At 22.3% G+C, this 16,019-nt stretch overlaps 5 protein-coding genes across 5 annotated transcripts; 3 read left to right on the forward strand and 2 right to left on the reverse strand. All coding sequences in view use genetic code 6, as the record gives it.

Annotated features, from left to right (window-relative positions):
* Window positions 1-437: 437 nt before the first annotated feature.
* Window positions 438-2,959, forward strand: TTHERM_00455430 (Serine/Threonine kinase domain protein; the record flags this gene model as incomplete). The annotated part of the gene is made up of 8 exons (XM_001024149.3): window positions 438-522; window positions 571-692; window positions 760-814; window positions 981-1,160; window positions 1,288-1,491; window positions 1,940-2,040; window positions 2,366-2,683; window positions 2,747-2,959. The coding sequence occupies 8 exons, from the start codon at window positions 438-440 to the stop codon at window positions 2,957-2,959; spliced, it is 1,278 nt and encodes a 425-aa protein (XP_001024149.3).
* A 1,494-nt stretch (window positions 2,960-4,453) lies between these two features.
* On the forward strand, window positions 4,454-8,526 carry TTHERM_00455440 (transmembrane protein, putative; the record flags this gene model as incomplete). Its single annotated transcript, XM_001024150.3, has 5 exons — window positions 4,454-4,991; window positions 5,112-5,288; window positions 5,359-5,597; window positions 5,655-6,014; window positions 6,067-8,526. The coding sequence occupies 5 exons, from the start codon at window positions 4,454-4,456 to the stop codon at window positions 8,524-8,526; spliced, it is 3,774 nt and encodes a 1,257-aa protein (XP_001024150.1).
* A 1,151-nt stretch (window positions 8,527-9,677) lies between these two features.
* On the reverse strand, window positions 9,678-11,142 carry TTHERM_00455450 (transmembrane protein, putative; the record flags this gene model as incomplete). Its single annotated transcript, XM_001024151.3, has 3 exons — window positions 9,678-10,668; window positions 10,855-10,963; window positions 11,085-11,142. The coding sequence occupies 3 exons, from the start codon at window positions 11,140-11,142 to the stop codon at window positions 9,678-9,680; spliced, it is 1,158 nt and encodes a 385-aa protein (XP_001024151.2).
* A 1,158-nt stretch (window positions 11,143-12,300) lies between these two features.
* On the forward strand, window positions 12,301-12,803 carry TTHERM_00455460 (zinc finger, C2H2 type family protein; the record flags this gene model as incomplete). The annotated part of the gene is made up of 3 exons (XM_001024152.1): window positions 12,301-12,387; window positions 12,443-12,582; window positions 12,650-12,803. The coding sequence occupies 3 exons, from the start codon at window positions 12,301-12,303 to the stop codon at window positions 12,801-12,803; spliced, it is 381 nt and encodes a 126-aa protein (XP_001024152.1).
* Window positions 12,804-13,638: 835 nt separating this feature from the next.
* TTHERM_00455470 (hypothetical protein) lies at window positions 13,639-14,717 on the reverse strand. Its single transcript, XM_001024153.3, has 2 exons — window positions 14,002-14,717; window positions 13,639-13,955 (listed from the first exon to the last, which is right to left on the reverse strand). Exons 1-2 carry the CDS (start codon window positions 14,614-14,616, stop codon window positions 13,641-13,643), a joined length of 930 nt encoding a protein of 309 aa, XP_001024153.2. The 5' UTR covers window positions 14,617-14,717; the 3' UTR covers window positions 13,639-13,640.
* Window positions 14,718-16,019: the final 1,302 nt, after the last annotated feature.

Genomic DNA, 16,019 nt, shown 5'->3' on the forward strand with positions numbered 1-16,019 from the left:
ATTTTTGTAGAGGTTTTGGTACAAAATAAATCTTTAAGTTGGTGATTAAGGCGATGATAATAAAATAAGAAAATGTATTTTTAGTATTAAATTTCTGAATCTTTTAGGAATCAAAGCATAGACAAATTATGATTTGCTTTACAAACTTGAAACAAACATGAAATAATTGATCACGTGAATATAATTTCAAACAAAAAATGTGTAAAACTTGTTAATAAATATTAATATTTAGATCAGCGATTGATTGTATTTAATATTAATTACATCGACACTGACGATAATAGAAGAAAATCAAAAAGAAAAGAAATCTATTAAAAAAAAAATAAATATAAAACTATAAAAACCTATAATTTCAATATTATTAAAACATTTAGAATTCAAAAATTTATTACTAGTTTAAAATATACATAGAAATACGATTTTAATCAAATTTCAAAATGGGAAATAGCCTTTGTATGGAACAAAAAGTTGAAAAGAATCAATAGAAGACAAAAAAATCAGGCTTGCAATCATCAAACAATGGTAATAATAAAAATTAAAGGAAAAATGAGAGGCTTAACTCGATTATAGATCTAAATGAATATAAGTTACCAGCAGACCCCAAGGAAAAAAAGCTTTTCTAGTCATAGGCAGGAAATCATTCACTTGGAGAAGAAGAAAAAATTACTCTCTCCTCATTCAGAATTATAAGAGTATTTAAACCTTTATTTTTGTTTCAATACGTTATTGATTTTGTTTATTTTTACTTACTTACTAAAGGTCATTGGATCAGGAGCTTTTGGTAAAGTGTACTTGGTAAACAAGAAGGGGACAGGTAATAAATTCAAAAAATATATAAAACAAATCTTTAAAAAACTCTTTATAAGTTAATCCATCAGCACTAAAAGATTAAAGTGCTAAGATGTTTTTGTTAACTCTATATTTGAAAGGGACTTTGATATTTGTTTATTAACCATTCTTTATTTATAAATATTTAATAGAAGAAGTGTATGCAATGAAAGTTTATGATAAAATGACATTATACGAAAAGAATGTAATTTTGAGCACAATTGGAGAAAGAAATATATTAAAGAACATGAATTCAAATTTCATCGTTAAGCTTCATTACGCATTTTAAGCTGCATAAAATCTCTATCTTATGATGGATTTTATGGTTGGAGGTAACAAAATAACTAAATTGTTTTTAGTTAAATATTTAGTTTTCAATAGCTATAATTTACAAGCTGTTAGAATTATATTATTATTTTTTTTTATATATGGTTTTTTTTTATTTTAAAATAATTATAGGAGAATTGTATTACCATTTGAAAAAGGCAAAAAAATTTGACGAAGAAAGAACCAAATTTTATATTGCTTAAGTTATTTTGGCCATCGAATGCTTGCACTAAAATAATATAATGTATAGAGATTTGAAATTAGAAAATATCCTTCTCGGATAAGACGGATATATTAAGCTCACTGATTTTGGTCTTTCAAAAGAAGGAATTAAAGGTAATAGAATCAATTTTTAGTTAAGGAGTTTTTAAAAATGGTCTTTGATACAAAATAGATTGTTTACAAGAAGAATTTATAAAAGAATAATCAATATTAAAAAAAGAGGTCTTAAATTAAAGTTAGTAGTTAAAAGTAATTTAGACGAATGATTTTGATTACCGTCAGATATTATTTGTTTATTATTAATAGTACGATTACAATTTAATTGATTCTAACAGGAAATACCAAAATATCGAATATTATTTAAAGCTGTAATCTCAGCATAATCTGAAGCATCATTTTTATGAGAAAATAATCTTTTTATAAGAAATTTAAAATAAATAAAAAAACTAACTGCCTAATTAATTTCAATAAAATTTGATTAAATTTATTCTATTTTATAATAAATATATTAAAATATACTATTATCCATCTTATAAAAAATAAATATTTTAATATCAAATAGACAAAGATTTAACAAATACATTATGTGGCACAGCAGAGTATATGGCACCAGAATAAATTATGAATGAAGGACACAATAAGATGGCTGATTTCTGGCAAATTGTAAATTTATTTAAAAAATTTAAAAATCTATAGAAATCAAAAAATAAATTAGATTAGAATCTAAAATTATACTTTAATATTAAAGACATAATCAAACTTTTATTATTACAATATTTTTTATACTTGTACTATTTTTTGAACAACCAACCTAATGCAGCTAAGCATCTTTAACTTAGACTTGAAAGATAAATCAGTCATACATAGATAAATAATACTTGATACATACTGATTATTTACACACACTATCACAATTTTGAATTTATAGCTTTTTAAATATACTCTTCATAATATGTAACTAAACATTATTGTTTCAATGAATATAAAGGGTGTGCTTACATATGAAATGCTTTACGGAACAACTCCTTTCTTTAATGAATTCAGACCTAACAAAGATGAAATATTCAACGACATTATTCAAGGCAAGTACACATTCCCTTAATACTTCAAAGACGATGCCAAAAATTTCATTAGAGGTCTCCTCCAAAAAGATGTCAAAAAAAGATTAGGTTACAATGGATTCCATGAACTCAAAAAGCATGCATTCTTTGCTGATTTTGACTGGGATAAGTTAGAAAGATAAGAAATTGAACCACAATTCAAACCTCCTCTCAGATCTCAAGTCGATTTGCAAAATTTCAACCCAGTAAATACTTAATGCAAATCTAATATTTTTAAAATAAATAAATAAAAAAATAAAATTAATTAGAGATTAGTCAAAAATACAATGACAGATTTAGGAGTAAAAGATAATAAACCTCATCTCAAAGAAGAAATCGAATCATAGTTCAGAGGATTCACTTTTGTTAAAGAGTATTTAAATTTCCTTTAATTATATTTAACTTTAATATAAAATTTTAATAGTGATCATTTAAACACAGATGTACCTTAAAGAAATTCTTCAGCTGAAAGAAATAATTGAACAAGTTTATTATATAATAGATAAAAATATTTACTGAAATGCTAAATTTCAGTAATGATTGATGACAATCGTTTAATAATTAAACTTGATACATAATTTATTTTATAATAAGAAAAACTCTTGATTTAATCATAGTTATTTATATAATTCAATTAAAAAAATTGAAAAAAATCTTGAGTATCTTTAACAAAATTATTAACAAGAAAATCTAAAAAAAGCTTTTTAGGACAAACAATAATAATTATAATAAATAAAAACTGTATAAAGTTTTGAGTTTTGACTCACTTAAAAAACTTAAAAACTACTTCATATAAATCCTTTAACAAAAATATATTTTATACTTATAAAAACAATAAATAAATCAATACATTTGCGTATAACATTATATACTTATTGTAAATTTTCTACCTTAAACCTTTCTAAATAAAATTCTTCTATTATTATTTATTTAAACCTATAACGTCATCATCTTTTTAAATCTATTAAAATGTGAATTAACTCCTTATTAAAAATATTATTTTTATACTTAAATTGAAATAATTAAAATTGGTAACAAAAATTTAAACCAATAATAATTATTTAAAAAAAGAAATTTTCTTCTTTTATAAAAAATAATTTTCTGCTCTTTAAATTTTTTTATTTAAACTAATATGAATTTTTTGAATAGATTTTTTATAGAAAATTTATTTCTTTACCTAAAATTTAAGTTAAAAGCTAATTAAAAAATTTACATAAATGTTTTTAAAAAAGCAAAAATTATTTTATTTTACATAATACATTTTGAATAATTTTAATATTTTAATTAATTTCAACAATCATAAATAAATTTTGAATAGAAAATAAATACATTTCTTAAGATTTAATCACTATTTATTTTCTTTATGCTCTATAAATTTATTTTTCAGATTAAAAACAAAAAAAAGGTGTTTATAGCTTTAGTTTAATAAATACAAATTATTTTATTTACCTGTATTGATTTATTTTCTTTTTACAAAACTCTATAATAGAAAAATATGATGACACTTATTAAAATGAGGTTTGTGTAGAATATTAATAAGCAAATAAATTTGTTAAAATTTAATTAGCCTTTAGTTTTTCAATAAGGTTTGACTAACTTTTAACTGAATATTTAACTGATTTTTTATTCAAAAAATCGTATTTATAATTATATAAAAATATCACTGGCTAAATGATTATCTATTCACTGAAATTATATTTTTATGTTTTTTTATACTATTTTCCTTTAAAATCTATTCAATTACCTGTTTGTTTTTATTTTATTTTCCAAACTCCTTTGAATTAACTGATTTTCATTAAAAATTATTCTAGATTTGTTATGTATTATTTTAGAGTTTATATAATAAAATCTAATCAAATAAACATTATGTATTAACTTTTCAAATTTTAATATTACCTGATTTTTAAATCAAGCATAATCTAATTTTAACACAATTAATTCTTTTAAAAGTTAAAGATTAAACAGAAAACAAATAAATGATTGCTAATAATTTAATGCTTATAATATATGTTCTCGTTGAACTTCATAAATTTATAGTGCTAGCTTCACCTCAAAATTGTTTGACATTAAATACAGTTGATTAAACTAAGTGCGATGTATGTCTTAATGGATTCTTTCCATAATAAGACTAAACAGGATGTAGTAATACAATTTCTCAATGTGTGCTTTACTCTGGAAGTAATTGTATTTAATGCCAAGCGGATTATGGTGTATTTAACTAAATATGCGTTAATAATATTCCTTTTTGTGCATTTTATCTCAGCTTATCTAAGTGCTAATAGTGCCACACTGATTAAGGTTATTCTATGAATACAACAGGAACTACTTGCTATAACACTATACCAAATTGTTAGCTCTACTCAAGTAGTTCCATATGTAAATAATGCAATTCAGGTTATAGTCTCGCTTCAGACTTCTCTGCTTGCTATCTAGCTCCAGTAAAAAATTGCTTTTAGGTCAGCAACAATGATAAATATACATGTGGATTGTGTGATTCTTCCTTTTATCTCACAAGTAGAATATTTTAATTAAGTTATTATTGAGTTTTTTAAAAAGGAATAAGTTTCTGTTATTTTAATTTTCAATTTTTGTGTTTTTCAAATTTTCTAATTTAATATTATTTAAAAACAACAGCTTAGAAAAGTTGTCAATAATGCTCAGTGCCTTATTGTTCTGTATGTAACGCTGATGGAACTTGTTCTTAATGTATCAACAATGCTTATACTCTTTCTAACGGAGTTTGTGTCTGTAACCAAGGTTTTTACAAATAATAAGATTTTACAGCTTAAAATTCTCTTTTTACTTGTTAAGGTATTAATTATATTTTCTATTTTAATTAAATGCTATTAAAATAATTAATATAAATTCAAATATCTTAAAGCATGCTCCTATAAATGCGCTTCTTGTTTTGAATATGATGTATGTACATCTTGCTCTGCAAATAGAACACTTGATAAAAATTGTGAATGTCCAAGCAATTAAATTACTGATTTAGCATCAAATGATTGTATTAGTTGTAAATTAGGGTAGTATAAAATTGGAAACTAATGTGTCACCTCTTGTCCTAAAGGCTATTATAATAACTAATATCTCGGAGAATGCACAATATGCAGTTCAAAAGTAAAAAAAATTTTTCAAAATAAAATATAATTAAAAAAATTTTTTTAATTAAAAAAGAGCTCAAACCAGTAATGTTCTAATTTGGTTTTAGCTAGTTTAAAATACAATGAATAGTCATAAGCATTAATACTGTTTTCTGAAACAGTTAATTTGGCTTAAAATATTTAATAAGTTGATAGTTGTTTTAATATCTAGCTTATTAATCAACATGAAAATTTAGCCTAATTGTAAGTATCATTTACTTAGTTGGATGGCTAAACTTTCAGAGTAAGCTTTTAGCAAAACTAATTTTATACAGAGACTAAAGTTGTTATACAAAGTATTTTTTAAAATTGCTTCTAAACTTCAGACGGCAAGCTGATAGATTATCAAATTAATCTGAATCCAGATTCTATTATTTTATCTCCAGAAGAGAATGTAAATAATTTCAAACAAAATTATGATTAAATTTTTAAAAATTATTTAAAAGTTTCTTAGCTCTCCGAGCACTTTTAACAAGGGAATGAAGATTACAATTTATATTCTAGGTGCTTTTATTCTTTTTTGTAGTTTTTTTGGAATAAAAATTTCATCAACTATAACAATAGAAGCGATTTAAGTAGTTTTTTGTCTTTATTTTGTTGATTTGTATATTCCTTTCCACCTTCAAAGCTTATTTTAAGCAATAGATATATTCAACTTTAGAATATTGAACTATATCATGAGCGGATTTGATGGCTTAGACTTAAAAAGGGATGACTTAATTTTTCAATACTCTATAAAGGATCAGGTTCTATCTGGAAGATTTTTCTAAAGAGGGTTTTAAGTTTGCTCCTTCTTTTATAATGGACTTACATATCTGTTTTTGATTATACTTTTTTATGGGATTTACTTGTTCCTCACTAATACATTTTTAGCTCCGTATGATTATCCACTGGCTCAGAATAATAAAGAAGACTCAAATAAAAAAAGCATTTAACTTTAAAAAGATAAAAGCAATGTAGAAGATAAGAGTTAGCTTAAACCATTAGAATTAAACTTAAAAAGTCCTAAAGAAAATAATTTTCTAAACTCAGATTCATTTTAGCTAAAATAAAATGGTTAAAAAGAAAATGATAAACTATTTGATGTAAATAAATATGAAAAGGTCAATTTCTATCTTTTATAAATTTCACTAAATACTATTAAAATATCTTATGTTCCTCTCTCGTTTGCTGCAGGGCTATAGTTGAAAAATTACTCTTCAGCTGATCAGATTAATTAATTTTCATTTTTTTGTGCTATGCTAACTCTATTGTTAATTGCCTATACATTTGGCGTTCTAATGTACAGAGACATAAAAAAATATGCTTAAAATATGTATGAAAGAAAATAAGATCAAAAAGAATACACCTACTAAGTGTCTGAATTGAACATCAGAAGTGCTGTTTAAAGAAAGAATAAAATGGATTAATTAAAATTAATTTATCCAATACTCTAAGTTTTTTCTTATTCAATAATAACTCTGCTAATTACATGGCTTTAGGATATTGCAGATATACTTTTATATATTCTAATATCAACAATTATGTTATTAATTGTTGTTAATATGTATTCTCCATTTACTAGCTTTAAAGCAAACTTAATTCACTTCATTAGCAATTTTTTCATTTTAATTATATTGGTAGGATAATTAATAATGAGAAATCTATACAATTAAATAGAAAATAGTTCTATTATCTCAACAAAAACAGATTATTTTAATTCAATTCAATATGTAGCTATATTTTTATCTTCAACAATATTGCTATTTACTTTAATATCAAGTTTATTTTAAGCAAATAACACATATTAATACTTTAAAAATGGGTTTTCTGTTGATAATGTTGCAGTTGTTCATCCTATTCCAATAACATCTCCAACTAAAAATGCAATCATGACTTTTGAAAATATTGATGAAAAAAATCAACTCAAGTCCCCTAAGCAAGACATACCAAAAGTTCCTATAAAAGAAAATATTTCAAGGAAGACATCTTTTCTAGAAATTAAGAAAGATTAAACAAATCAACTTAGGAGGCAGAGCACACTAAGTCAAATGCAAACCTATGAGCAAAGTACTTAATAAAAGTAAATTTTTGTAGCACCTAGGAAGAGTCTTCAGGTCTTAAAATAAAGCGATTTTAATAGTTAAACAGCATCTTAGTCTTCATTTAATGATTAGTTCTCTACAAACCCAAGCTCAATACAAGTTATAGAACTAGAAGATATACAAAAATTAGTAAGAGAAAACAAAAAAATGGAGCAAAAACTAGCTCAAATAGAAAAAAAATAATAATAATTAATAAAAAAAATGAATTATTCTTCAGCTAAGCACAGCTTATAGAATAGCTTTTAATCTTTAGATTAAGATGTCAAAAGTGATGAAGAAGAGCCGAGGATAAAGAAAAGGAGCTAAAATTAATCGATAGAAACCATAGAAGAAGAGGAAGAACTTAGTTAAAAAAATGGAAATAGAGGAGAAAGAAGAAAAAGATAAAGCCAAGTGCTCTAATAAATCCCATAAACACCACCAAGTTTAAAGAGAATTTAACATATGTAAACTAATGTATTCCACTTTGGAGATGACATTAAACTTGATTCAAAAAAAGATGAAAAAATACAAGTAAAGGAAGAAAGATAGCCTATCATAAAATAAAACAAATTTGATAAGAAAAAATCTAAAACTATGATCCTTGAAGACGATAAAAAATAAATTTTTAATTATGGCAGCAAAATTGAAAATTCAAATTAAAAAATGCTTATAAAAAGCGATTCTCCAAATAAATAAATTTCAGAGAAATCTTCCTCATCCTCTTCTAATGAAGAAGGTGATGAAGATGATTTAAATTTTTGGAAAAATACTCGTAAAGAATAACTAAGGGTTAATAAGTAAAGCAGAGCACAATCCTTACTTTTTATTAAAAATGAGTGAACAGATGGTTGATTATTTTGCTAAACAATAATTTTAAGATTGAAAATAATAAATTTGTAATTTACAAATAATCTGTAATTTAAGTATAAATACCAAACCAAGTTTACTCTTTTAATTTAATATTTAAAATTTGTTTGTTAGCCATTACTTCCTTTAATTTTATACAAATTAATTTATGCTATTTTTTTTTATTAAAAGTAAATTTTATTTTCTCACTTTTAATATCGTATTTATGTTATTTTTGAATAAAAATTGCCAAATCACCACAAAATAAAAAAAGCTTATAAGCTATTTAATCTCACATTTTATAATCAACTAAAATGTCAAAATAAATAGTTTTTTTATGGTTTTTTTAATAATTTTATAAATACAAATCAAAAAATATTACATAATTATTAATTTTGTAAACTCGCAATATAAAAAACATTAGACTACCTTTTATGTTATTAATAAATAAGTGTTTTAGAATTGACTTCAATTGATTACTTTTAAATTAACAAATTTAGTTAAAATGAAATTATCAATAGAAAAAAATAAGTATAGGTACACTAAAATAAATGATAATAAATAAGTCAAATATTAAACAAAAGATTTGATTGTCTTTCTATTTTTCTTCAATTAAAAAAATATTTTACGAATATTTAGAAAATTTCTAAAAAATATGAGGTATTTAATAATGTAAAGTAATAATAAGTAAAGTACAAAATAAATGAAATAAATCAATAACTAAAATAATTAATTTTGATATGGACAAATAACTAAAATTTTTAATATAAGTGGAATAGATCCGACTTCTTTTAAAAAGTCAGTGATATATTGGGTTGGGGATTTTTTTCAAGGAATTTAGTAGTAAGAATTTATATTTTGTTGATAAGATAAAGCAAATATTTTTTATTTTTTTTTGAAAATTTGTTTATTTTGTTTGTTTTCTTGAGTTTTCAATTAATTTATAAGCTTTTCTCATTTTTGATTACATAAGCAAGTAATTTGTGGAAAATATTAGATTGCAGAAATTTCAATTATAGTTCTGCTTATTAATAAAGAATTTAATCAAATAGCAATCGAAGTAATATTTTTTTGTGATATTTCTTGCTTCAGCTCCACCAGATAAATTAATATATTGATATTCAAAGTTTTTAATCAGTATCTTATCATTATTAAAGAGTTTATGCTTCTTCATCAAAGCTAACATTTGTTTTATTATTATTTTCTTTTGATTGATTTTCTCCGATTTAGCAATTATTATTTTCATTCATTTAAATAATAAAGGCATCAGAATTAGCAGCACTCTTAGAGGTGAGCCCCAAACATTTTTAGCTTATTGGCAGAGATGGAATAGTGTCCATACAAATAATCACCTCATCACTAGATAATGAATTTTATTTTTAATCATTATCATTTTCACGCTCGCTTTGATGTGATAAAATTTCTTCTGTGTTTATTTCGTCTCCTCTGCTTGAAATACATTCAGAATTAAGGGATATAGACCTTACTTTAAATGCGCAAGATGTAGAAGCAGTTTCATCTTTATCATTCGATTGCTCGGAATTAGAATTTGATTCTTATTTTTGAATTTTTAGTTTGTCATCGATACTATGTTTTTTAATAGGCTCTAATACTGGTTACTCTACAGCTAATTTCAATTCTTCTGAATTTAATTCGAGTACATTGAGTGGAATCAAAGTCAAAAAGCTAGCAAATTGAGCTTTATTAAATGACTTCTTAGATGGTTTTTCAGGTTTATATTTCTCAAAATTTTAAGAAGACCAGTCTGGGAATAAATTTTCTTTACGGTCGAGCTTGAATGCACATCTATCACAATCATTTCTAGAATCTAAACATTTTCCATTTAAATTTTTGAATTTATTGTAAATTTAAACATTATAGTAGTAATCTTCTTTATCACAATATATGTTATTGTTATTAGTTCCGTATTAATTTACAATACAATTCATAGGGTCTACCATACCCATACATCCAAATCCTGGTCCATAGCTGAATGCTTAAGTATCTCCTGCATCAGTAGCTCCTTCTTTTGTACAATTATAGCATTTCTTAAAACAATAGTAGCAAATAATGACACCAAAAACAATAGCAACTACGATACCTATGATTAATCCAATATTGGGTGAACTCGAACTACTTTTTTAATGAAATTTTGTTAAGTATATTATTTTAATTAACTTTATTCAATCAGTTCTAAATGCTTTAAAAATTAATAAAGCTATTTAGATAAATATTTATAGTACAACATAAGTTTAATGAGCATTAAAGTAAAAAATAGTAAAATGAAGATAGCTAGATAAAACGATTAGAATAAAAAATTACCTTGACGAGTTGCATTGGTCTTAGCTTTGGCTTAAAGAATATCCATTGTTACAAGTTATACATTAATTTTCATCATTCGAGCATTATTAACAATTCTGTATTTGGCAGCCTATAAATAGTTTTAATATAAAAGAGTTATTAACAACATTAATCTAAAACAACAAAAGTAATTGCAAAATTTTTATAAGTATATATATAAAGAGAAAAAAACTAAATTATTTGTATGTTACCTTATGCAAAATTAAGGATACCAACAACTAAAATTAGCTTAAAACTTAATTACTTCATTGATCGTTGCTTATGTAGTTACAGTTTTAGAATAGATTTCTTTTAAGAGATCTACGTTTGTTAATTGAAGGATTTATATTTTATTTTTTTTTTTGTAAATTTTACTTCTGTTTAATTTTTTAGATAAACGACTGATTATAAATTAAATCACTTCTTTTCTCTCCAAAAAAGTTATTAAATAAGATATAGATTATCTGCCAAAATCAAAATCTAATTTTTAATAATCAAAATCATCACTTGAATTATAGTAATTATTTTTTTCAATTCCTATTTTTTTCTATTGCTCATCAAAACTTACGTATTTTCTCTAAAATAAAACCAACCGCTTTACAAATTATAAATAATTACAATAAAACGCACCAAATCAAATAAATAATTACACTTGAAAAATATCCAAGTTATTTCACAAAACAAAACTGATAATGCAAAAATAAATAATCTAAGTAATTCTTATGAAAAAGCTTAAGTTACTTTACAAAACGATTTACTTTAGAAATTTATCTGTTGATATAAAATTATAATATACGTTTGAACAAAACAAATAGATTAATTTTTATGTTGAATTTATAATTTTATTTTTACCATAAATATTCAAACAAATTAAATGTTTTTCAAAAAGGATCTAACCTATAAAAGTTGTTTAAAACATAGACATTTACTCGTTCGATCTAATAAAATCAAGAGCTTATAATAAAAAGCTAAAAGCTATAATTAAAAATATCAATACTGAAAAACAACAATAAAATTAAAAACTATTTCATAATTAACTTTTACCTTTGAATAAAATATGTGATAAATAAAATAAATAATTAGAATTAAAAACAATTTTATTACTTTTAATGAATGAATCTATTTCTGTTTTATTAAAATAAATAGATAACAATAAAGTATATTTTATGTTTAAAAAAATATTTTGTAAAATTTTACTGAAAAATATTTTATTATAAAAATTTTAATAATCAATTAATTATTTATTTAGTCCTACTTTATATTTATCAAGTAAGAATTAATTGAATGAAAAATATCTTTTTCATTTAATAGAATAAATATTAAATTTGTATTCTGCTTATAATCTAGACATAATTAATTATTTCATTATCCTTTTAACTAGATTAAAACTATAATTTTTACAATAAATTAACCGCACTAATATTCATAATGGAAGGAGAAGATAGAAAACAATATCCTTTAAATCCACCAGACGACTAAATTTTAAAATATGAACCAAATTTGGCAATTTTAAAAGTAATACCAATCAACATTTATTTTTAAATTATGAAACATTTAAAATTATAAAAAGATGAACCCTAAAGGGATTGATTAAAAAGCTAAATTCTGTCCAGTTTGCGATTTTCCAATAAATGTGAGAATTGTAGCATTCCCATGCTGCCACTATTATTGTTATTCTTGCTATGTAGTTGATACCTTTTAATGCAGATTGTAATTTTATTTAAAAATATCTATTAATTTTATTTATATGCATAAAATTCTTAACTCTTATAAATAGATGTGACATACTTATAAAAGAAAGTAAAAGAATGGAAGATGGAGAATCTTTCTATAGTTGCGATAATGAAAATTGCTATAAGTATTTTGAAAACCAAGAAAAATATGAATACCACATGAAATTCCATTAACCCTCAGATAGATAAAGTATGTGATAAACTAGTTAGTTTTGTATATATGAATTTGTCTAACATTAATAAATATAAAATAATCTGAATTTGATAATTAATTTTAATAAACGCTATAAATTCACTTTTAACAATATGGTTGAAGTGATAGTAACCCTATTTATATCAATATTGTGTTAGTTATTATAAAACTCAAATATATAAAAATAACCAATCTCTTTATATATAAATAAAAATCTAATTTTAAATTGAAAATTCACTTTAATAAAATGTAAATATTATTTGTTTCTCAAGCCAATTATGAAATTAAAATAAATTAATATTTGAATTTATAAAATATCATAAAATTATAAAATAACAACCCAGTTAAAAAAAATTATTTATTCTATTAAAAGTGAAATTTTAATTTATAAAATTTGCATCATAAATTTTAGAAATGTTTTATTTTTAAAGTTTGAAAAGTTACAATGATAATTTTAATTTTTAAGTATTGTAAGTAATAGTTTTATTCATTTACATTTTTCTTTCAAGTTATTTAATAATAATAATTTAATTTAAGTTTAATTAATTAATTTTTTCAATAGTTTAATTGATCTTTAATAACAATACTTAAAATATTTTACTTACTATTTGTTTTCTTTTTAAATTAGAATTTATTTTCTAAAAATTTTTTCATGAAATCTTTCTAACTATTTTTGAAAAAAATATAGTGAGATTTGAATGGTTCTAATATTCTATAAAAAAAGTAAAATATATCAAACAAATCTATCACTTTTTAAAAATTAGGTTAAAACTTTAAAAAGGTTTATTTATTTTAACTATCATTTTATTATAATCATTTTTAATGATTATCATAGCTAAATATCAAACTTCATCAGCTTTTCGTGGGTAACTTGGCAAAAGATTATCATCATATATTGACTCAGTATCTTATATATAGCTGTCTTAATTAATTGATGCTTCATACTGTTAAGAAGATAATATTGATTTGTTATTATTTTAATATCTAGACCTTGATTGGATTGTCTTGGCTTGTAAAATAAACTCACAATCAAATCCCATTTATTCAAAACACTATATTACTTAAGCTTCGCTCTCTTTATATTATTCTAATAAATCCTGCAATTCTTAAGAAACTCTATTCACTTCTTCTCTTTTATTTTCTAAAACATCAACTGTCTATTTAAAAATAGCTTAAACACAAGAAAAAAGAAAAAAAACTTACTTCAACCAATTTTATTCTTCGTTAGTGTGAAACCTATGAAAAATCTTCTAAATAATCCCAAACATTTTAGAAACTTTTTTCTAACTAAAATTATAAAGAGGTGTACCCTAAAGTAGCTGTGTCTAATGATTACTTTCCGTTGAGTAGATCCGTATACTCTGTTTCTTTCATTACAAATATGTCTAAATTAGATTCTTACTCTTCTATTGTACTATTCATTTGAAGATATAAATCAGATTACCTTATGTCTAAATTATTATTTTAGTCGATTTCAGATTCAACGATATAAAAGTAAACCAAACTATCAGGTTTAATTTCTTTGGATTTAATAACCCTTTTTTAAGAATCGAAGTAAAGAAATGAGGGTTTCTATATTCCTTTAAAGACATTTTAATATATTTCAAAGATCAAACTTTCTAGCTTCTCTTACTTCATTGGTTTGAGCAAAAAGACAACAATACCTGGTTCATTTGACTCTTAATAATTCCTAAAGAATAATCTTTTAAACTTCTTTATTTTAAAATCTTGTTTTGTTTCATTTTTCTTAGCAACCTTTGGACTTTAATTGTTGTTTAGAGTTGGAGTTCTTGGGGATCTTATGTTATCATTATTCATTTTAACTTAATTTGTATAAGCATAAAAAAATTACTAATACTTTACTATTGGTTTAAAATGCTCTTAAAAATTACAATAATATTAAAATTTGAAATTTCTAAATAACAAACAAATACTTAATTAATTAGTTAATTCTTTATTGTTAATCAGTTTTTTGGCTGATTTTTTTCAACTTAATATAAAAAATAAATTAAATTTATTGAATGTTATAAAAAAATTATTTTACTATCTTTTTCATATCTAGCTAAAATTATTTTAAGTAATTTTCATATGAAATGATCTAATTTTATTTACTCATCTTCTCAATATTTTTAACTATCTACAGACAAATAATTTAAATTTAGTATATGAAAATAAGTTGAAAAAACAAAATCAAAGGATATAAAATTCCAAAATGAATTCCTGTTGAATAATTAATTTTAATTTATTGATATGTCTATTTTCAGTATTATATTTTAATATTTAATATATTAAAAAAAATAAATATCATAAAGTTTAGATTTAAAAAATAGTTTCCCTTAATCAAATTAAAATCGAAAAATATACTTTGAAATTTTTAAATATTAATTCAAAGGCTGTCTTAGCATGCTGAATGAGTCTTTAAAAAAAACTAAATAAAAAATAAATTCAGTTTAGTTTCATAAAAATGTTATATAAAAATTTTTTTTATTTTTCTTCGGACAGAACTCTCACATCCAGAAGGTATTATAACCTTTTAAGGAAATTCAATTTAGCTTCAATATATCATAAATCATTAACAAATAAATAAATATTAAAATACATTTAACAAAAGGTAAGCAAAAAATTGGATTTAAAGAACATATATTTAATAATAGGATTTGAAAAAAATATCAAATTAATTGAATTAGATTATTTTAAAATATAAAAATAAATAGAAAATTTTTGTATTTGTATTTTTAAAAAGTTGATAAAATATAAACGAAAAAAGATTTGAAAAAACAAAATAAGAATCCTTAGTTATCAAATAATTATTCCTAAATTCTACATCTAGCTCAGCTAGTATATTATTAAACTGAAGTACAACAGTCTTAAAAAAATATTATGGGAAATATTTCAGAAAATTTGCCACTAATGAAATTTCACTATACTTATTAGAAGTAGAACTTTAAAAATTGTAGAATATTCAAATGATTAGAATATGTTTTAAAGAGTGCATAGTTTGTTTATGTTATTTCTTTAGAATTTACAATTTAATTTTACATTGATTTTTTAAATTAATTTTGCATAAATTTTAAATAAATAAATATATAAAAGCTAAGTGATTAGTCAGTATTTATTTTTTTGCAAGGGAGTATTATTTTTTTGATTATAAATAAAATTAATTAATAAGTTATTTTATAATATTTAAAGAAATCAATCATAAGATTTAAACATCTCATAAG

This window comes from Tetrahymena thermophila (genome assembly GCF_000189635.1).
Source record: "Tetrahymena thermophila SB210 genomic scaffold scf_8254395, whole genome shotgun sequence".
In the NCBI taxonomy this organism is placed as follows: domain Eukaryota; phylum Ciliophora; class Oligohymenophorea; order Hymenostomatida; family Tetrahymenidae; genus Tetrahymena; species Tetrahymena thermophila.